This window comes from Cnephaeus nilssonii, assembly GCF_951640355.1.
Source record: "Cnephaeus nilssonii genome assembly, chromosome: 13".
NCBI classification, from domain to species: domain Eukaryota; kingdom Metazoa; phylum Chordata; class Mammalia; order Chiroptera; family Vespertilionidae; genus Cnephaeus; species Cnephaeus nilssonii.
The window spans coordinates 20,973,481-20,997,087 of record NC_137084.1 but is presented as its reverse complement, the minus strand read 5'-3'; the positions used below and the strand labels follow the sequence as shown (position 1 = coordinate 20,997,087).

At 36.5% G+C, this 23,607-nt stretch overlaps 1 protein-coding gene across 1 annotated transcript in view; it reads right to left on the bottom strand.

Moving 5' to 3' along the window:
- Positions 1-54: 54 nt before the first annotated feature.
- CCDC73 (coiled-coil domain containing 73) overlaps positions 55-23,607 on the bottom strand; it is a gene marked incomplete at its 5' end in the record, with an annotated part of 60,389 nt that continues 36,836 nt past the window's right edge. The window contains 8 exons of the mRNA XM_079788058.1: positions 55-276; positions 5,204-5,337; positions 7,452-8,948; positions 9,837-10,035; positions 12,786-12,896; positions 18,900-18,983; positions 20,832-20,891; positions 21,368-21,496. Coding sequence (XP_079644184.1) covers positions 61-276; positions 5,204-5,337; positions 7,452-8,948; positions 9,837-10,035; positions 12,786-12,896; positions 18,900-18,983; positions 20,832-20,891; positions 21,368-21,496 — 2,430 coding nt within the window. The 3' untranslated portion in view covers positions 55-60. The remainder of the gene's footprint in view (positions 277-5,203; positions 5,338-7,451; positions 8,949-9,836; positions 10,036-12,785; positions 12,897-18,899; positions 18,984-20,831; positions 20,892-21,367; positions 21,497-23,607) is intronic.

Genomic DNA, 23,607 nt, shown 5'->3' with positions numbered 1-23,607 from the left:
GTAACAGTCATTTTGCTCTAATCGAAACCACATCAGTACTCTAGTTCACCACTGAAAGTATTAATCTGTTTTTGTCAACATCTCTTCTGCTTTTCTTTTTTTAGATTGGTTGTCATTTTCTAAGCTTAGGAACTTTTCACTTTCTTTTATTTGATTTGTTATCAGGTTCTGCCAGCCACCTTCACCAAAAGAAGACACAGTTAAATCAGTAGTATCTTTAATCTTGAGAGCCTGAAAATGGCTTTGTAGATTTGATTTCAGAGATTCTGTTTTCACCTAGGAAAGACCAAACTTGTTTTACCACTTAAGTTATTACTCATTTTCTAAACACTCATCAACAAATAAGTTTAAAGAATATCCTTAAGCTTTTGCAATTATGAGCATGTGATAAAGCCACCATTTTCTTGGCTTTTTTCCAACTATTACCTTTTGGCACCAAAAAACTATAAAATGTGAATTTGTAGGCTTATGTAGTAGCTTTTCAAGATCTCTCAATATAGTCCAGGAACACCACAAACATTTTCTAAAAGGTCTTGAGCTTACATTGAAAGAAAAGATATTTAAAACAGGCAGATAAAAATCTGTTTTGTCTTCTACTCCTTTCCTTTCCCAAACATGTCTATGTTTTGTATCTTCTATCAAAACAAGGGTAAATTTTAAAATGTTAACAAAAGTAAACTACCATTTAAAAACTGCCTTTTACTTCATGTTTCCTCTCATGCTTCAGAGCACCATTTTTGGAGACACAGGAAAGAGCAATGCAGTATTTGGAAGTTGGCATGTTTTCCAAAGCACTACATTGGGTCATACTTACAATATTGTGCTAAAAATGTTGTTCATTTCTATTTTTTCCCCCTGATAATACAATACCGGAAATTTGGAAAAGAGAGAAAAGTATAAAGTAACTAAAAATCAGTAGTAAACCACTATCCAGAGATTTATCAACATTTTGGTACTATTTGCTCTAGGCTTTTTTTCTATTTTTAGTATAATCAATAATTTTCTAGAATTTTATATCTTTGCTTTTCCCACCGATCTGCTTTCCTAGGTCATTAAAATTTCTCATAAACTGTCAGGGGCTGCAAAATATTCCCTTTTATGCATGTGTTGTAATTTATCTCTTAATCGAATATTTAACTTATCCCTATCAAATAAATTTGAGTTAATTTCTTAAAAAAACCCACTTTTGATGGTCTTCTTAGATTACCAGATAAAACTTGTTAAAAGGGAATGTTATAATAATTTAGAATAGGGAATAGGGTAAGAACTACATTAAAATTATCCAAGATTTCAACCACCATTAAACAATTCGATGTAAATATTCTGGTCCCTTATGTATAAATACACTATTTAAAAATTTGAATCACATATTTTCTATGCTGCATTAAAAACATTTTTAGCATTTCCCTGTATTCAAGTCTTTTAGGAACGTGGCTCCATTTTATTCCATGTTCCATAATCTATACTAATAAAAGGGTAATATGCTAATTAGACCAGACATCATCTGGATGACTTTTCTGCCAAAGCCATGGTGGCGGGGCTCAGGCAGAGGTGGTTGGGGTGATCAGGCCGGCAGGGGAGAGCAGTTAGGGGGGATCAGGCTGGCGGGAGAGCAGTTGGGTTCAGGCCGGCAGGCAGGTGAGCGGTTAGGAGCCACTGGTCCCAGATTATAAGAGGGATGTCTGACTGCCTGGGATAGGGCCTAAACCACCAGTCAGACATCCCCCTAGGGGTCCCAGATTGGGGGCTGAGGAACCCCCCACCCCCCGCCAGTGCACGAATTTTGTGCACCAGGCCTTTAATATATTGTTGAACATTTAAGGTTTTGAAAAATGTTTCTTTTTATACATTAGGCTGTGATGAATGTCATTTGCTCATAAATCTTTGATGATCTTTGAATATTGCTTTACATTAAAATCTTTTCCAATTGCACTGATAAAAGTGGCATATTCAAAACATTGTCATTTTCAAAGTGAGATTACATAGTAATTTTTTATAGGCTCTTAACTGTTTACATTTAATCTCAGTTCCCTATGGACTGCTCTTCTTGGTCCTGAGGAATTCAGCTATCTGTCCCCTCAAAGTACAAGTTATTTAACTTTTGTGAGCCTTAGTTTTCTCATCAGCTCCTTTTAGATATAAAATGCTGTTGTAAAAAGTAACTGATGCCCTGGCTGGTATGACTCGGAGCAATGTTCTATACACCAAAAAGTCACGGGGTTCGATTCCCAGTCAGGGCGGGTACTCAGGTTGTGGGTTTGAGCTCTGGTCAGGGCAAGTTCAGTAGGCAACTAATTGACATTCACTCGCACATCGATGTTTCACTCTAAAATCAAAGTATGTCCTTGAGTAAGGATTTTTTTAAAAAGAGTAAGTGGTAACAGGAAAAAATGGGTAAATGTGTATTTCTGATAATGTCTCTCATATGAGTAAGTTCACCACACTTCATTTAGCTTAGCCAAAATGAATGTACACAGTCACCCATGCAATACTGATACATAGAAATATATCAAATTGAAATCTAGGTTGCTGCTGATTTTGAAGTTAAATAATTGATGCCTTATGATTTAATGGTCCTGTTTTGCCATCAAAATACTGGATGCATTTTGGTGCATTTGACATCAAGTGCAAATCAGCCCATTTTCCAAAATTCTGATTCTTTGACTTTTTATCTTGATGATGGGAAGGAGAGAGACAATTACACATATATGCTTTAGTTTCTTTCCCTAAACTAGCTACTTGGTGGGAGGGGCAGAAGCAGAGATTGCCTGTAGAGAGAAACAAGATTTTAACAAAACTTGTCTTACTTAGCTTAACTAGGGTTTTGCAGCCTATAGCAATAATTCTAGTTCTATATGTAGCCACATATCATTGCTCTTTCCTATCTCCTTTTAAAAATACTTCCTCTTTCTGTTTGACTCAAAGATCTGGTTACTAATCCTTGGGTTGCATTTTAAAATTTAACTTCACTGAACCTAATTCATTATATAAAATGAATTGTTTACGCTGGCCCCTATTTCTCATCCTCATTCCTAGGTATGACCAAGATTGCAGCAGGCTACTAACCTAACCCTCTCCAAGTACCAAAAGGGAGGATTAGCTCATAAGATATACCTAAAATTTTACAGGGTTGGTGTGGCTAGAGTGCATAAAAATACGTTGAAAAATATGAATAACTTTTATTCCCTTTTTGGCTATAAGTCTTCATAAAATTAGTCTTCATTTAGAACAACAGTAGGCAACCTTTCTGTAGAGCCAGAAATAAATATTTTTGGCTTTGTGGGCCAAGTGACTTCCCTCACAACTGCTTAATTGTCCTTGCTACACAAAAGTAGCCATAGACAATAGTTAATGGGTGTGGCTGTGCTCTAATAAAATTGTACTTAACTAAAATGAAGGCGTGGGGGCTGCATTTGGCCCACCAGTTGTCACCTGACAGCCCTATTGAGAAAAGTGTAAAATATTAAGGAGCAAGTAAACAGGCTTTATAAAGAGACGAGATTTGTCTGGTTTAATGCAAGGATAATAGCATTTTCAGTAGTCTAGGCAAAAGAATAGGTCTGCTTTTAAATGTGTCCCACATTAGATCTTGATTGGTAATCAAGCTTCAGTGGGGACAGTGGTACTTAGCATAGTGCTTGACACCTAGTAAAATCTAGAAAATGTCTCTTTAGCCATTGAGCTGAGTTTTTTTACATGCACTAGTATTTTGAGAAGAAACATTTTTTCCTACTATGAAAGTTGAGAAAGTAGATAGCATTTGACTAAAAGCCAAGGGACCTACTTTAAGTCTGTCACAGGTAGTGCTTTGGAATTATTTCACATTTGTGTCACTGCTTCCTCATTTGTAAAATAGATGTGCCTTACAGGACTGCTTTGGGAATATTTTTTTGAAAAAGTTTTAATTCTATAAATTCTTAAAAACATTAATTGCAAGAAAAGCATTAGGATTAGACACAAAGAACTACTGGGTTATTTATAAAAATGGGCTTGAAAGGGAGACATGAAATTCCCATTGTACCTTTGAAAAGAGGACAATTATAATAAATGTTAAGTATTCAACCTAATTAGAAATTGGTTTCTAGCTTTTCCTTTTTGCTTTGATTTCACTGACTTACCTAGTTGGCCAAGGATTTCCCAATGCCAGATTTACCATATTTTAAAGATACACACTTGGACACATCAAGCTGAAATGATTTCTGCTGACACAATGGTGAAAAGATGAATCCTGATTTTAGTTTTAACCCTCCCAGAAGAAAAGTTTATACTACCTCAGTGGGGGTCTCTCATACTTAAAAAGGAGAATGAAATTTATTGTGAAAACCTGTTATATGTTAAGGCGTTAATACTGTAATTTTCATCTTCGATGTGCTGAAGAGAAAGTTAATGTGCATCTGTAAAATTTCAAACTATAGTAGCTTTAAAGGCTCACTATGCAATTATTTAAATAAGTAACCTTTCCTAACATTTATAGGTTATCTTTTAGCAGTTATACCTATAATTGTGGGGGTTTTTTAGACTTTGAACAACATAGCCTTTTTTGCACTAAAGTTTTGTACACCAAGATAAGCAACTTATAAATTTTACCAAAAAAAATGTCTTTTGTAGTTAGTTGCTTTTCATATGACAAATAGACTCCTGGAGCCATATAATCTCTACAAATCTTTTGTTTAATGTTTACATTCATACTTGATATATATTGATGGACATTTGATCCTTTCATATTCTGTGTTCTAACTGAAATAATTTAAAATAAATTTCTTCCTTCACAACAGTTTCCCAAATGTAAGTAACATTAAGCCCTACTAAAAATAGCTGAATTTATTCACTTATTATTTAAGGCATGTTTAATTAGAATAAAAATTTAAATGCTCAAACGTGAACAGTTGTATTTTAAGTTTAAATAAATGTGCCAGTGTCACTATTTCTAAGTTTAGGTGACTGAAATATAGAAGTACCATAATACACTACCTCACACTCTCCTTCCTCAAGCAGGCTGGATTATATCTATTTGATTTATACACTGTGACTTTTTCCTGCTGTTTTCCATCAACCTTAATTGTGAAAAATGGTGCCATGCTGCCCTCTTGATATTATTTTGGAGATCAGTTAGGTCTTAAAGCATCCAGATGCATACAGTTCTACACATATCTGTAGAATTAGCTCACTAAGGTCTGCTTGGCAATATTTTTAATTGACTTACATGTTCTGTGGGAAAAGAAGAATCATAAAAAGTCTTTGCAGTTGCATTCCTCTCTTCACTGGGCTCTCCCTTGGGATCTGGATGGATAGTGGAGTTATTCAAAGTGTCAGCAACTCTGTTAATGCTGGTAGTATCTGCTTGACAAAGAGGAAATGGCAACAACTGAATTTTATTCTCCAGGCACTCATTAGTGGCTGAACTTGTTTTACTCTGATTCTATGCTTTTGTATTTTAAAAGTAACAATTTCTATTTTCTTTTTACTTTGATCTTTTATAGTTTTCATAGACTTCGCTCTTACATTAAACATTTCATTTCAGAAAATTAAGTTTTATTATTGCTACTTTCTAAAACCTGATTTCACATTAAAATGAATGAAATGGTATAAACATCTTATAAAACAAAATGTTATCCTTATTCCCCAGTTACTACATTGCCTGTACATGTAAACATTTATATAGTGAACATCTTACCAATTCAGATTAAAAGAAATTGGCTATACGTAAGATACCCAACAAAGGGCTGTCTAGTATTTAATAAACAGATAAAAGTAATGTAGAGAAACATGCCTACTTCGAAGTTTAAAAAATATTTAAACTTTTATGAGTTTGAGGACTTTACAAGTTGAATTTTTATAGAATTTCAGACATCTCCCCTTCCATTCTTACTATTTATATCACTGAAATTTAATTTAGAAGAACTGTGATAAAATGGTCAATCAACCTTAGACCAGATCCTTGACTAATAGCACTTGACTAACCATAGCACTTGACTGATAAGATTAATGGAATCTGAAGTTAATACATTTTATTAGGAAAAAATAGATTTTGTGAAATGAGGTTTTTCAGTGCTTTGGTGTTTTGTTTTTTCCTATATCTCCATTCATACTAGTAAGCAAGAAGTACTTAATTTGCTTTTAGTTCCCAGTTTTTCTCTCAAGTTTTCTCTTTCCTTTTAAAAGAAGCCTGTTAAAGTCAGGGCCACGCAAAGCTGTCCTTGTGATCTACATTTCTTTTAATGGGTCTAACTGCATATTCTTAAATAGGCAAAGTCCCTTAAAATCTAAATCTTTAACAATGTAAACAACTTTGATTAAGAAACTGCAAATGGCAAAGTAAACATTTTCCTCATGATCATACTTCTTAAACTATTTCTCATTATCTCCAAGTTACATTTATATAGCATCTACACGTTAATACGAAAAATTTCGAATACTCCCAATTACAGAGTATGAATCTCAAGTACCCATTACCAAGCTTCAATATCCATCAATATTTTTTTTAAATATATTTTATTGATTTTTTACAGAGAGGAAGAGAGGGGGAGAGAGAGTCATCAATCAGATGCCTCCTGCACACCCCCTACTGGGGATGTGCCTGCAACGAAGGTACATGCCCTTGACCGGAATCGAACCTGGGACCCTTGAGTCCGCAGGCCGACACTCTATCCACTGAGCCAAACCGGTTAGGGCCAATATCCATCAATATTAATTCATATGACTTTTATCCATTTACCTTTCCCCTTATTTTTCTATTGTGTATTTTTAAAGCAAAATTTGGACATTGTTATTTCATGTGGTAGTTTTAATACAATAGTCTGAAATATTTAGCATTTTAGTGTATTAGTAATATAGGTACATAATGTTAAGGGGTTCAATTTAAGGTGTTTCAATGACATAGCAATGATATGAAATGCAGTCATGCTATACCTTGAGATTGTCAAACAAAAGCTGGATTTGTGGTGCTGGTGAAGGGACAGATAAAATAGAAAAGTGAAGGAAAGAGGGAGAAAACTGGGGGAAGAAAGTGACAAAAGGTGGTTCTGAGGGAGAGAGGTGGTGATTTTTCTGGTGTGTGTGTGTGTGTGTAAGGGATAAACATGGAAGAAGCCTTATCAACTCGGCATTTGCTCTAGAAAGTAAAGACCTCAGATGAAGTAGCAGTTCCTAATTTAAAATTAGTCGCCTGGACCTGTGGTTGTTTTTGTTATTTTCTGTCCTTGATTCTTTTTTTTTGAATTTCCAAAATGCAATTGTGCCTCAGTATATGTTGACAAAACTGGTTCAGATTTAGGTGAAAAATCCACTTTCATCTAAATAAAGCCTTTACTTTTACTATATAGGGAGTATTTTAGGTTTAGGAAAAAAATAAATACATGTTTTCATTTTGAACATAATCTGGAGAATTTTTACTAAGAATACTAAACAGAAATAACAAATTTTAAAAGTAAACATAAAGCTTGTTTTCTTACCTGGCCCAATATCCTTCCTGACATCATCCACACACACATTTTTACAAAGTGTCATAGAAACAATCTTTTCATTTTCTGAGGGACCTACTGGTCTCTCGTTCAGCAACAAGGGAATGCCAGAAATTGAAGTGCTCACTGTTTGACTTTCATTTTGATTTACTTTTGACCAAGAACTGGGGTCTAAAAAATTCACATATACTGGAGTTTTCTCAGTTTTTTTATCCGAAGTTGAAAGATCAAAGGCTGACTTTCCACTTCTGTTTACTAAATCTCCAGATGGCTTTATGTGAAATGAACATGATTCTTCCAGCTGTCCTTCACTGTAAATTTTTCCTGAAACGATGTCATTTAATGACTCTGTTTTTTCAGTATTATTTAACAATGTATGCTGTCTTTCATTAACATCCACAAACAGGAAAAGGTCATTTTTTGAAGCTTCAGTTAACTGATTCTCATCAACGTGACTCTCTTTATTGGAAAACTGCATTTCTGTGGAAGTTTTCATGTGAACAGCAGTTTTCTTATCTTTGGCTTGTGAAATATGTATATTCTCATTGTTAACTTGAAGATGAGAAATGTTCATACTGTTTTCTAAATCTCCCAAACAGTTCTTAAAGGGACTTTGTTTGTCATTCAGATTTTTACATACAGCTCTTTTCCCAGGGCTTGAGTTTGGTTTCACTAACATAGGCATAATATTAACATTTGTATCTGAATTCTTAAGAAATGCTTTCAAATTATCACTGAAAACTGCTGATGAAATGGGGCATTCAAGTGCAACGTCATAGGGAATAGTTAGTCCAGGTTTCTCTGAAGTATCCTTACAGATTTGCTGAACATCTGAAGTTTGTTTAAATGGCGGTGTGCTGCACTCACTTTTTTTATTTACCAGTTGTATTTGTTCTATTTTATACGGTTTATCATCTAATGTAATGTTACTTGAGTCATGTAAATTGTATTTTTGACACTGACCAGGATTCTTTTTTATATCCAGAGATGAATCCAAATCTGTTTTAGTTTGGTCACTGTTTGTAATTTTCTTCTTTGTGGCATTTTCTTGAGTCTCTGGAAGCAATCTAAACTGTTGTTCAGAAACATCTTTTTTATGATTTGTACTGTGAGCCATTTCATTTAAGACACTGTTAAATGATATTCTGTTACTTTCAACCTCCAGATGTAAATCTGCACGGTGAACATCGAATCCTTCAGTTTTTTCTAGGTGTATGCTCTCTGTTTCCATTGATATATCTGCCTCTAAAAAATAATTATTTGGTGATTTAAATTCTGTAGATTCATTGTCTCTTTCCAAGCCCACCTTGTCTTTTATTTCTGTAGTAACTGCTTTTCTAAAGTCAGTAACATTCAAGGTTTGTCCTTGACTGATTAATTCTTTTTCTATGCAGAGGGTTTTGCTTATAGAGATTTCACTTTGCTTCTTGTCTTGAGGTACACTAGGATCAATTTCATTCTTGGGGATTTTTTCAATATGCTGTATATCTGTCATGAGAACACAGTAAATTTTTATACACTACAACAAAAGTACTTTTGGTTTAAAACAAGAGATGTTAAGAGTATTATAAAAATGATTTTTATTTCTCTAGTCAAGTCCATATAACACATAGCTGATTAGATAAAATCAATTTATCCTAACACTTTATACCCGTAATTTCTATTACTACTTAGATCCAGAAATTGCTAGCTGGCTTCTTCAATACTATCATCACTTTTTTAATTTACTACCTTGTAAATATATTTTGATTTTGGAATACTTTTGGCCAAGTATATAAAATGTCTACTTAAGACATTAATTTTTATTCATTTGGGTTCCAACCATAGATTTAAAAAATTAGGTATAATTAATCACAATAATCTGGAATATAAAGTTCATGGCTTGTAAGGCTTTTTTAGTTTGACCATTCTCTCTACAACATCTCCACCAAGTGGTTGTTCAGCCTAGTTTTGAACACTTTCAAAGAATTAATTAGTCAAGGACAAACCTTGCATGTTACTGTCTTTAAACAACTCTTTTTCAAGCTGGATGAATTAGTAAATTATTTGAACAGTTTTAGAAAGGTCATTTGATGTAACGTGCTCTAGGTCTGATCATCAGAAGGTTACTGGAAGCCCATAGGTTATTCTCAGCAAAACAGTGAAGGCATAAACCAGAATGCAAAAAGAAAAGTGATGAAAAGGCAGAAATGTACTTTTCCCCAAAAAATATTGATTGTAAAAGAATAGCACAAAGGGACCCTGTTTTGTTAAGATATATATAAATAACGTATTTCTACAACTACGTTACAATGTCCTCAAAGCAAAAGCTATAATTGAATCCCCCTAGAAAGCTCAATATACAAATTAGAAAATATCAATATAATTTTAGGTTACCTTCTATAATGATTTCTTCTGTAAGTGGTCCTTCTTTCTTTTCCTCCTTTTCTCTATATTCAGTTTCTAAACAAAAACTCACTGTATTTTCTTCCCTTATTTCTTCCCTTATTTCTTGCCTAGAATTATATTTCTGTATGATGTTTTGTAATTTTCCCATTGATATTTCACTGTTTTCAGTATTTACTTCTGGAAGATTCTAGTGTAAAATGGAAAAGGTTCCTTTAATGTAAAAACAGATTCAAAGTTATAAAACAATGGGGGGGGGGGGAGATGAGTGGAGAGGGGAAAATGGGGGACATCTGAATACTTTCAACAAAATAAAATTTAAAAAGAAGTATAAAACATTTAAATTGTGTTGATAAAAGTGGAATTACAACTAAAATACAAAAAATTCTGAATAATCAACTGAAGACTAGCCGGAGAGAACCCTGATAGGCGGTGGCGCGGGCTCCCACTGACAGCAGACAAGAAGAAGAAATAAAAGGCATCCAAATTGGAAAGTGGGAAATAAAACTCATTCACAGACGACATGATATTGTACATAGAAAACCCTAAAGGCTCCACCAAGAAACTGTATTTAATAAATGAATTCGTTAATGTAGCAGAATTCAAAATCAACACTCAAAAAACTATGGCTTTTTTTATATACCAGTAATGAACTCTCAAAAAGAGAAAACAAACAATCCCTTTTACCCTTTGCAATAAATAAAAATAAGATACTTAGGAATAAACTTAACCAATGAAGTAAAAGACTTGTATTTGGAAAAGTACAGGACATTGAAAAAAGAAATAGAGGAAGATATAACAAGTGGAAGAATATACTATGTTCATGAATTTGTGGAATTAGCATCATTAAAATGTCCATACTACCCAATGCAATCTACAGATTCAATGCAAACCCTATTAAAATACCAACAGCATATTTCACATATCTAGAACAAATACTCCAAGAATTTATATGGAACCAAAAAGACCCCAAATAGCTGCAGCAATCTTGAGAAAGAACAAAGTTGGAGGGATCACAATACCAGACATCAAGTTATACTAAAAAGCCACTGTAAACAGAACAGCTTGGTAGTGGCACAAGAACAGGCATATAGGTCAATGGAACAGAACAGAGACCCCAGAAATCGACACAAGCCATTATGCTCAATATTTGACAAAGGTGGCAAAAGCATACAATGGAGTCAAGACTGTCTCTTCAATAATAAATGGTATTGGGAAAATTAGGCAGATACATGCAAAAAAATGAAACTAGACCACCAACTTACTAGTATACCATATACAAGAATAAACACAAAATGGATAAAATAAATTAAGTCATGAAACCATAAAAATCCTGGAAGAAACCATAGGTAGCAAAATCTTCAGACATCTCTCATAGCAGTATGTTTACGGATACATCTAGGGTAAAGGAACTAAGGAAAAAATAAACAGATGGCACTACATCAAAATAAAAAGCTTCTACAAAGCAAAAGAAACCAGCATAAAACTGAAAGGGGAACCCACTGTATGTGAGAAACTGAAAAATCAAGAGTTACTTATATAACAATTTATACTAAAATCGTCTTCATTGAATTTTATCAAGTTGGTATTTAGATTTAAGTAGATTAGTAAAAATATATTAGTATATTATTAGAGTAACAGTATAATTAGCACAACAGTCTAAAATACAATCTTACTTTCCCAAAATACAGATTTCATAAACTCATAAATAGTAACTTGCTATTATATTATTCTTGTAAAACAACTGAAAGGCAATGAAATAGATATTAAAATAGAAAAATCAATTTTGGGGTTCACCAATTTTTAAAGTGAATCTTTATATTACACTTTACATCATTTACACTTTTATTACCTACTTCACTAAAATTAACATTTAGTAGCAAACATGTGGTTTAAGAAAATAGCCATGTTTGTAACATCAAGTCTTATGATAAAACTAGTGGCCCAGTGCACGAAATTCATGCACATTAAAAAGAATTAGAGGAAATATTTTAATATTGCTATTTGCTCTTTCTCTATAATAGAAGTGTCAGAGATTAAAGAAAATTAATAAAATATATATGAAAATCTCCCTCCTGTTAGTCTGGGGTGCGCCGCGGGACCTAGAGTCAAGTACCCGCCCACCACCCTCCCGCGACTCGAAAATGCAGGAGACCCAGACCCGGCTGGCCCCACCCCCATTAGGTAAGACCCAGATCCGGCCGGCCCCACCCCGTCAAGCCCCTCTGGGCGGGGGGCCCAGCCTCAGGTCCCCTGGCCCGGTGCCGGGGTGGGGATGTGGCCTGAGGTCCCCTGTCAAGCCCTGCTGGGTACGGGGTGTGATCTGAGGTCCCCCAGCCTGGTGCCGGGACGGGGGGCGCAACCTGAGGTCCATTGTCAAGCCCCATGGGGCGGGAGGCATGGCTTGAGGTCCCTCGCTCCGGCCAGGTACCATGCAGCCTCAGGTCCCCTGCTGTTTGGTTGTGACATTACGGTGTCCTGGCTAATTTGCATATTCCTCTATTATATAGATAAATGTTAACACTATAGAACTCAACTACGATATACATGTTCTAAACATGGCTTTAATACATCTCAACATAACTGCTGAGGAAAGCTAAATAGATCAGCCAATAATAATACCTATATAATTCTTTATTTTAATGATTTACTATAATACTATTAATGGTTTTATAAAAAGGTAAATTAATTTTTCTGTTACATATGGGAAGTCATTCAAATTACACACATACACACGTGTGGTTTTTCATGCATAAAAGCAATACAGGAAATTTTATTAAATTTAGCTTTTTAAAAAGCATTCACTTCTTAGAAATATAAGTGCAAGAAGAAAATGTGTCTGACTATTCCTACATTATTTTTCAATATTTCCTTAGCATTTAATAGTTATTTTAAATGTCTGAAACTATTCAAAAATATTTAAGTATTTAATAAACCTACATGCTTTTTCCCAGTTCTTTGTGCTTTCTCATGCTCATTTTGAAGATTAAGGAACTTTTCTTCATTTTCTTTTAACTTCTCCCTTTGCAGCTCATTATCTCTTTCAAGGGTCTGCAATAAAATTAATTATCCAAAAAATAATCAATACCACATTAATGAATTTTGATGTGTTTTATGTTGCTTGGACCTTTGCTTCTAACATGCTGCAAGTGCCATACAGATCAGTGATAATGTGCTATCTCAACAATAATTTTCATAAATTAACAGAAAGGTGCTTATAGTTTAGTTAACAGGAAAGAGGGGGAGGTTATGAAAAAGAAATGACTATAAAAGGATATAAAAACATTGCCATTATTCAGTTTCACCACATAAGTTTTAATGTACTGAAAAAGTAATATAAACTACAGCATTGAAAAATATGAAATGTAGCATAATCCAGCATATAACACTACTAAAAATTTTTAACTACCACAGAACATTTTTCCATATCTGTTTATTTTAGAAAGTAACTGGCTAGAGAGCCCTTAAATACAATTTTAATTTTTAAATTCAAATTAACACATTTTAAGTAGAGTTTTAATATTTACTCTATTAACCTATTACTTTATAAAATAACATAATATAAACACCATCACACTACCCTCTCTCCCCCCAGAAAAACCTTTAAAGACTAAAACCACTACTAAGTGTTTTCTAAGACACGGGTTTTAAAGCTATTAGTGTCAGTGTCATCAATATTATTAGGTTTCTCTAATGTCTGCTGATAAGCCAAATGAACCTCTGTAAAAAGACAAGTAGTAAGAACTCTACCTACATGTCTACTATATCTGGAATTTTTAAGTTCATTTGTTGATCATTATTAAAGCTATGTACATTCAGGGTAAACATTTCCAGCCACAAAAAGAAAAGGTAAGGTTTTCTAATTCTCCTCCTGAGAGGTAACCACTCAGGCTGTTTCTTGTGTACCCTTCCAGAAATTGTATATAAGCATAAAGAATATAGTACTATACATACCGTGTTATTCTGCATCTGTTTTGAAAAAATTAATATGTCTTGCTTACTTTCCATATCATTATATATAGACCTATCTCATTTTAAAGGCTTCACAGTATTTCATCTATATAGAGTTCTCAATTATATCTAAAATGTCAATCTGCAGGCAAAATTCTGGAAACATAATTTTACAGTTTTAACATGAAGATTCTCCTCTAGCTCATAAAGAACTAAACATTTAACGAGCTCCTAGTATGTGCCAGATACTCTTTTATGCTTTTATGCTATAGTAGTGAAAATTTACTGTTCTATTGGAAGGTATACTCTATCAGGAGATTATTTGGTACTAGAGGCCCGGTGCATGAAAATTCGTGCACTTGGGGGGAGGGGGTCCCCTCAGCCTGACCTGTGCCCTCTTGCAGTCCGGGAGCCCTTAGGGGATATCCAACTGACAGCTTAGGGCAGGCCTAAGCCGCAGTCTGGCCTCCCTCTGCCAGAGGCAACTGGGTGGGTGATCAGGGAACTGCTCTGGCCCATGAGCGGCTGGCCCACCCCTTGCTGCTGCAGCCCGCCGATCCCCCACCCCCCACCCCCCCCCCGCACGATCGCCATCCCCTCCCTCTGCCCATTGGCACTTGCCTTGGCTGGCCTGGAGCTGCCTGTTCACTGGTCCCACCCCCTACCAACCGGTTGTCCTGCCATTTGGTCAATTTGGATATTACACTTTTATTATATAGCATTGTTTGCATCTAGATTAACAATCTAAAACCCTAGCTGAAAAAATGGATATTGTAGAAAGTCAAAATAAAACCACCTGTTAATATTTTAACATACCCAAAACTGAGTAAATTATCCTGGTTAATACTATGACTATGGCAGCAAACTAAGTAAATTATTCTTATTAACACTATACCTATAGCAGTATAACTATACTTATATCTGACTAAACTATAGTTAAATCATAGTATAAAATATTCTCCATCATGAGAAATTATTTCTCTATGCTCCAAACTGTACAATAAAAATAGACAGATAGCAGCATGACTGCAGAGCGCTGAAACACAGTAGGCCATTATGAAGAGTAATGATCCCTTTTAGTACAGGTGGAATTAGAATGCTCGAGAAAACACTTGAGATATCTATGCAGCATAATCCTCAGCAACAGTTCTACATCAATATTTTCCTATGCTATATAGCAGAGGTTCTCCAGCACCAGTTTGCAAACAAGCACTGAATGCAAACAAGCACGGCAAAATTTCACTAGTCCATGGCAAAAAATGTCAATTGGATGGCATCATATGTCTTTTCTTGTAATAGACTGTCCTTTTACCTGAGATTATATTCTTACTACTAGAGGCCCAGTGCATGATTGAATCATGCACGTGTAGGGTGCCCTACACGCTTTCGCTTTCGATCACAGGGGAGCTGGGTGCCTGTCCGCTGGTGCACCAGGCGCTGGAGGCTTCTGAAAGGCCTGGTGCCTGAGTGGACAGGCACCCAGCTCCCACGCTTTTGCTTTTGATCATGGGGAGCTGGGTCCCTGTCCGCTGGTGCACCAGGCCTTTCAGAAGCCTCTGGCGCCGCGGAGGCTTCTGAAAGGCCTGGTGCCTGAGTGGACAGGCACCCAGCTCCCACGCTTTCGCTTTCGATCGCTGGTGCCTGAGTGGACAGGCACCCAGCTCCCACGCTTTCCTTTCGATCGCTGGTGCACCAGGCCTTTCAGAAGCCTCCGGCGTGGCGGAGGCTTCTGAAAGGCCTGCTGCCTGAGCGGACAGGCACTCAGCTCCCCTGCTTTTGATGGTCCGCGCGGCGGGACGTCAGCTCGCTGCCCCAGAGGCCCCTTCTGTGCCACAGCACAGACATGGCGCCGACGCTGAACTCGTGCCGCTGCTGGCGACGCAGCTCAGCGTCCCACCGGCCCAATCAGCTACCCCGGCCACCCTAAGTCTCGACCCCCCGCGCCTCCTGGCCAATTGTGGGTATGGCGAAGGTACGGTCAATTTGCATATTTGTCTATTATTAGGTAGGATAGTTTTAGTGTTAAAAATGTTCTCTTTCATAAAATGAATAAGATGATAGATGGTATTGGTTATTTTTTAATGTCCTTACTTATCCAAATAAAAAGCTGACAATTCTATCCTGTTTTTGCCAATACTTTGATATTTTACTATATGAAATCTAGTTTCTCTATATATTATCAAGGCACGGATAATAATGGTGCTAGTTAAAGAGAGGCATTTGGAGTACCCAAGGTTTTAGTAGTGTCGTTAAAAGATCCTGGAACCATAGTTACAGTCATCATGAACTCAAAGAAACACATGACTATATATATATCTGTAACTACTCTAGGCTCTGTAGAATTCAATGATACATAAACATTGGATTTAGAAAGCATGCAAAGCAATTTAAAAGTTGTGGTTTTCATATAACAGATCTAACAAAAGTGGCAGCTCTCACAGGTCTAGGAAAAATACTAACAATGTAATGTAGAAATAGTGCCGGAATAGAATCAGGACAAATATTTAATCCTGGGTTTGCCACTAATTATGAGACTTTGAACTACATGCTTATACTTTCTGGATCTATAGCTCATCATGAAATGATGATTAGACTAGCTAATCTCTAATATTTTCTTCATCCTAAAAACTGAGGTTTCAACTCCTTTAAATGTATTAAGACAAGTCTGATAACTGCTACTCATAAAGAATGTGGATAAACTACATCACATATTTCTTGGGAGGAGGTTCAACATATCAGAGAAATGGTTCCAAATTATCCATCTGTAGGGTAGGTGGAGAAGGTATTGGGGATACTTGCTTATGCCTGGACTTTCAGAGAAATGATTTCTACTTGTCTTTTATTGGAGTAGGTGAAGAGGTTAAGAGGAGTAAGAGGTTTGACTCAAGCACACCTCTTCCTTCCTCTTCTAGGTCTAACTCCTATAGAAGCAAGAGAAATAAAGAAGGCAAAACTTTCTTTGCATGACTAGTCAAAAAACATCAATGGTGAGGAGATAAATCTTGCACTGCTCAGGTTAGGTTTGGTTCCATTCAATGGTGATGGATTCAGCATAATTTGTGAGGCCCGGTACAAAATGGAAAAAAAAAAAAAAGCAGGGGAAAAAGTGCTATTACAGATATTACAAAAGTTTTTTCTTTCTTCATGGTCCGTACCTCCTCCCTTCCTCTCTTATCCCCATCAACCTATCATGGGGCTTTTTATTTTCTATTTAATGCCATGGTCCCCGGGCAGAAGGATACTCACAGGGCAAATGCAGATCCTCACAGATGCCTAAAGGCCTTGCCACTTTACTCAGCATAAGTATAAGCTACCAGTTACTGAGTTCTACCTCCTGCAAGTGGTATGTCCTGGCTGTGGGTGATGGAAGTCAATCTCCTGTCTCATGGGCCCTTTGCCCAACCCATGGCAGATGGGTAACCCTCAAGGGATTGCAACTGCCAGGCAGAGATGCACCTCAGTACCTGAACTGGGAACTCATTTCCTGCCAAGTCACCTATCTAACATGCCGAATGCCAAGATATTACCACCCAGGATACAGAATGCTGCAGGCCACATGCACTCCACTCAGACCCTCTCTCCTGCATCTGGGCTTCCAGCAGGGGTATAGGACAACAGTAGAATACAGGCCTCTCACCACCAATGTGAGCTAGTTGCAACAGCAGTCTCGAGACAGGAGCAGGGAGGATGAGGCCAAGCAGGGCCCAGGGCGCAGAAGGGTAGAAGAGCCAGCAGCCAGGAAGTGGTCCTGGGAGGCAGTGGGAAACAGGAGAACACCTGAGCTGAGGCTCCAAGCCCCCAGTGCCATTATCAGACTTAATTTACAAAATATAAATTCAAAGATAAAAATTCATAAAGACAGGAACCACAGAACACTAAACCTGAAGCACAAGGCCCTTCTGAGACTGGGTCCCTATGCAACTGCATTGGTTACATACCCATGAGGCTGGCCCTGGCTTCTGCTAATGGTGGTCTTTACACAGGAGGTGATTGTAGTTTTCTTAGGAAATGTTCAGCATCACCCTGGATTCCCAAGAATTCCTTTAGAGGGGCATAAATCCTTCTACTGGCCACCCCAGTGGAACAGGTCCCCAGCTCTTCCTAAGCTGTACATCCCATCACTTGGCCCAGTAGCAAGCAGGGCAGTTCCTACCCTTCCACTAACCTCCATGGTCCTTCCTGTGGAGCCAAGGCACCATCCAAGTTCTCTCTTCTGCATCCTTCCAGGCACGTTCAGTATTGGAACAAGCATAATACACTTCAAGCCCCATTGGCACAGATTATTCTAAAGACTTTCCTCCTTGAAATTTCTAGAGTCTAGACCATAACTGAGCATTAATCCGCAAGTTCTTGGTACACTTCCAAACCTTAAGAAACATGTCAAGTCCTTCCACATCAACCTATCTCACTCTACTAGCAACACCCGAGTGAACATTAAGGTTTCTTATCCATCTAAGAAACAAGAGGGCAGTCTGCCCTTCCCTTTTTGTACCCCAATCTTTACAAGTGATTTTCCTATAGACTCCTTCTCTTACCTTTGTGAGGGGAAATGGGTACCCCTCCATTAGGAAGGGAAAAAAAAAGCTGCTTATTGAACCCTCACTCCCAAACATCAGTGACCATAACTTCCTCCCCTCCTCAATCACTTTCTTACTAATACTGGAAAGAAGATGATGAGTGAATGTTGAGGTAACAGGGCCAGTTCTATCATACTAGTATTTCTGTAAAGAGGGATCTGTCCCAATTCCTAGGAGCTCACTGATTGCTCCCTTAGAATATGGTGTACTTGTCACCTTATTTTCAGTTGTGATGTTGGCCACAATTCTAAGACAAAAAAAAAAAATCACATTCAATGTATTACAAAATTAAATCAGATACTTAATACAATTGAACATTTACCTAGTGACTTCAATGTTTAAAAGTATGCTCTTTACTTTAGACATTGATAGCAAGTTGATTAAGGAGGCCATATCTTGTTCCTAAAATCTAAAATGATCTCAGATAAGGTTAGATAGATGACTGCAATTAAATAGGCAGAGCTCATTAGATGGAAATATACTTTAAAAAATATATAAATATAACCTGATTATTTTCTCTTTGCACCTTCAATTCTGCTTCCAATTCAGTATTAACTTGGGTCTGTTGCTGGAGTAATTGCTGCATATGTTGAAAAGAAATGATGATATCCTTTAAAAAATGTATAAATATGATATGTCAATTTTAAAAACTTTAAGATAATAAGTACGTTTCTCTTTAAAAATTTTTTTTTAGTTTCTTAACTTATCTTCATAGTTTAATTTTAACATCATAATATACTGAAAAAAGCTAATGACACATTTTACTAATTTAATATCTGAATGAATTTATATTACATGATTTCTTACAAGGTATCATTTCTAAGAGTTCCTCAAAATAATTAAAGTTCTTTGAAATGGACCATGGATTCTGAGACACTATTGCAAAATGTTAAGAATTCAAGACTAAAACTTTTGTTGGCTTGCCCCCAAACTAGTAAACTTATCCCTTCTAAAATCTCATATTACCAATGGCCTAGGATGCCATGGAATGCATTCAGAATCAAATGGAGGAAAAGCAAAAGATAGAAAACAAACAAACAAAAAAACGGGAGCAGTTTTCTTTCATATGCCATTTTTTTAAAAAAAAATAGAAGAATATGATAAATATAGATTCAAATGAGTATATTGTCCCATAATCATGTTTTAAGCATACATACATTTTAATAATTATCTGCCAGAGTACCATGGTCTAAAATATCAAGGGAAAACTGATTTATTTTTATTCATTTAAAAAATATTTAAATGTAATATTTTCTCCAATTTTACTGAGATATAATTAACATAAACATTGTGTAAGCTTAAGGTGTTCAAGGTAATGATATGATACAAGTATATATTGTGAAATTATTACCACAATAAGGTTAACATCTCTTTCAGCTCACATAATTACCATTTTGTGTGTGTGTGGTGAGAACATGTATGATCTACTCTCTTAGCAAGTTTCAAGTATATAATACAGTATGTTAACTAAAGTCATGCTGTACATTAAATCCCCAGAAGTTGCTCATCTTATAACTAGAAGTTTGTAACCTTTGACGACCTACTCCCCATATCTCCTTATTAATTAATTAATTTATTTTAATCCTCACCCGAGGATAATTTTTCCCATTGACTTTTAGAGAGAGTAGGAGCGAGGGAGGTGGGGAAACAGGGAGGGAGAGAGAGAGGGAAACATCCATTGCGACCAAGGCCAAGGCAGGGATGAACCTGCAACTGAGATACATGTCTTTTGGTCCTCGGGCTGATGCCCTAACCACTGCACAAACCAGCCAGGACCCAATTTATTATTTAACTAGTGGCCTGGTGCACGAAATTTGTGCAGGGGCAGGGGCGGGGTGTGTGTGTCCCTCAGCCCGGCCTGCATCCTCTCCAATTTGGGACCTCTGAGGGGATGTCTGACTGCCGGTTAGGGATCGGGCCTAAACCAGCAGTTGGACATCCCTCTCACAATCCGGGACCACTGGCTCCTAACTGCTCACCTGCCTGCCAGCCTGATTGCCTCCTAACCACTCCCCTGCTGGCCCAATCGCCCCCAACTGCCCTCCCCTGCTGGCCTGATCACCCACAACTGCCCTCCCCTGCCGCAACCCGCCTCCTCCACCGGGACCGGCCTCCTCCATGCTGTGTGGAGCCATGGGACCCCAGGCCTCACCACATGGAGTGGTCACCGGGCCCCGCCTCCACTGTGCATGTGGCCATCTTGTGGTGGCCACCTTGTGGCAGCCATCTTGTGATGATGTCGTGCGCAAGGTCCCCCTAGGCTTTTATTAGTATAGATGGGAGTATATGAGAGACCTGGCTCAAAATGTACATATGTCTCCATTCAATACTCACTAACTGAGGGCTCACTATGTGCTAGGAACTGACATAGGCATGATTTCATCTATTATTTATTTCCCACATTGTATCTGGTTTTTAAAATATTTATTGACTTCCAAAATATCTTATGATTGCTTGCCTGTTTTTCTTCTTGAATATGAGTAATCTCTTCTGTAATCTTCTTATTTAATTCCAATTCCTTAAAAAATTTGAACAATTTTAGGTTATGATAGAAAATTCAGTAAATTCTACATTCAATTCAGTGCTCAACAAATTTGGGTGGGTCATAACTGCCAACGTCTGTCTGCTGTTGAAACAGTGACTCTACTGAACTAAAGATGGTATTATATAACCAATATAGGCTGGCACAGACTTATACATGTCCATGTTCACTTAATAGAATTTCTCATCTCCAAAAGCTTTTCAGGAGACACCACTATACCCTAAGATAATCTGACACCATGTTAAAGTGCAAATTACTATGACCAAATTTTATTGTCTTAAAGTCTTGCTGATAATGGCAAGAATCTAATAATTAAAAAAAGACTCACAGTACTGTTTTTTCTATGTATATTAACTTTACAAAGAAGGAACATTTTTATATTATAATCATGAAATTCTCATAAATTTTATGAGAATATAAAATTTATAAACATGAATATATTAATTAAATACCATGTTGAGTCTTTCTTGAAGTTCCTGAATTTTTTGTTCTTTAATTGTTAAATTGATGTTTTCTTCTCCCATCTTATGTTGCCATGTGACTTTGGACTTTATCAAGTCTGAGGTTACTTTTTTTAGTTCCTTAAGAAAAGAAACATGAAACAAAAAATTCAGTATGCATATTTCATCAAAGCAAGGTACTTTTCTGACAGCTTTAAAGCCAATTTTAAACCTATCAGTATAATTTACTATATTTCATATATCAAGATAATACTACTCCCAGGTCCATCAAGGTGTATTTCCTCTTGTTCTATTGCAAGGTAATTAGCCAAGGTGAGAACATTATTAGTGACTATAGAATATGCAAACACAATGACATAGGGGTACAATGCATGATCTTTGCTCTTAAAAGGAGCATGCTAACTAAATGCACTAACCAACCAGAAGTAGGATATTTTCTTTCGTTACTTATCCAACAAAAATCTTCTGATATATAGAGATGATTAAATTCCCAAGTTTATTAGCATCTAATAAGAAAAAATTTGTGTAAGAAATAATTACAATATAATGTGATGAGTGCTATATTATGGAATGCATAGAAGCACGAAGAACACAGTTGGCTAAGGGCATCAAGAAGGCATTACATAGAAAAGTAGTATATGAATTGAATCTTTAAAAGATAAATTTGCAAAGACAAAAAAGGATTAGATATTCTAAGCAAAAATATTCTACATGCAAAAATGTACAGAAACATGGAAGAACATGATTTTTTCAGGGAAACAAAATTAATATGATATAGCTAGAACTCATATGTTATAGGTAAGGGGGAAGAGTAGAATATTGGTAACAGTGGCTAGAAATTTGGCAGAACCCAAATATTGAAAGGGATTTGCAGGCCAAACTAGAGTTTTAATTTTATCCTACAGGCAATGAAGAATTAAGCATTGAAGGATTTTGAATAGAACAACATAAAAAGATTTTCATTTCAGAAAAATAATTCTGGCCTCATAATACAGGATAGAATTTGAGAGGATATAAAAGAAGCCTTAATTTGTGAAATTACATGTCCATTGAGATTAACAGATACCATCCAAATACATAAAATCCTGAAATAAAAGCTTCTCTTACTATACTTGTGTACTTACCCTACTGCTGTCCTCTGTATGCTGCCTATGTTAAATACTCAAAGATCTGATTTTCACATTCTTTTAAGTTTTTTTATTTTTTAGTTAATCCTCACCCGAGGATATTTTTCCATTGATGTTTTAGAGAGAGTGTAAGGGAGAGACAGAGAGAAACATCGATTGGTTGCCTCCTGCACAAACCCCAACCAGGGCCGGAGAACCTGCAACCAAAGTACGTACCCTTGACCAGAATCAAACCTGGGACTCTTCAGTCTACCAGCTGACGCCCTAGGCATTGAGCCAAACCAGTTAGGGTTGATTTTCACATTCTTGACTACACAGGATCTGAACTCCCTTTGGATTTTAGGAGCTCTACAATATAAGAGGCCACCAGAGAAGTAGGAAATGCCAGCTTTCTAAGCATGAGACCAGACTCTGCTAATCAGATGCACTTGTCTTCATTACTGGATCAGGAACTAGTATTACAAAGAACAAGAAATGTTGCAAATCCATTTGCTGGCAGACAGCAGGTAGGTGCTAGGAACTCCAAGCTTCCATGGGAAAAGTGATAGCATTGCAGCAGTAGCAGCTCTCCCACTGTGGTCAACAGTGATGTACAAGCTGCAGTGCACAGTACTCAGTAGTGGAAGTTGGTTTTAGGCTGTGGTCTTGGATACTGCATAGCTTCCCTTGTTTCTGAGTCTAAGATGAACAACATCCAAATTCCTTTCCTGACAAAATCATCTCACAATTGAGAAACTTGACTAATATACTTCAACTTTTAAAAGGCTACATTTTTCAACAACTAAATACATGGAGCTGTTTTATCAGCCAAATTTTACAGGAGATTCTCTAAAGTGCATCAATTCCTATTACAATAATTGTTATGAAACAACAGGGATGTGGGAAGGGGGAGGTGGGGTGAAAACCTAGTATATGACTGTCAAAAGTAAAAACTAACTGCTTATGTCTTTTTCTCTTATATATTAATTACTTAATCTTAAGAGCATAATAAATTAAGAGACCTCCATGAAATGATTTTCCACTGAAAATATGCTTGTGATTTTATAGCCTTTATAGCTTTTAAATATCCTGAACTTTTAGTATTGTCTGTTTTCTAACCATTTT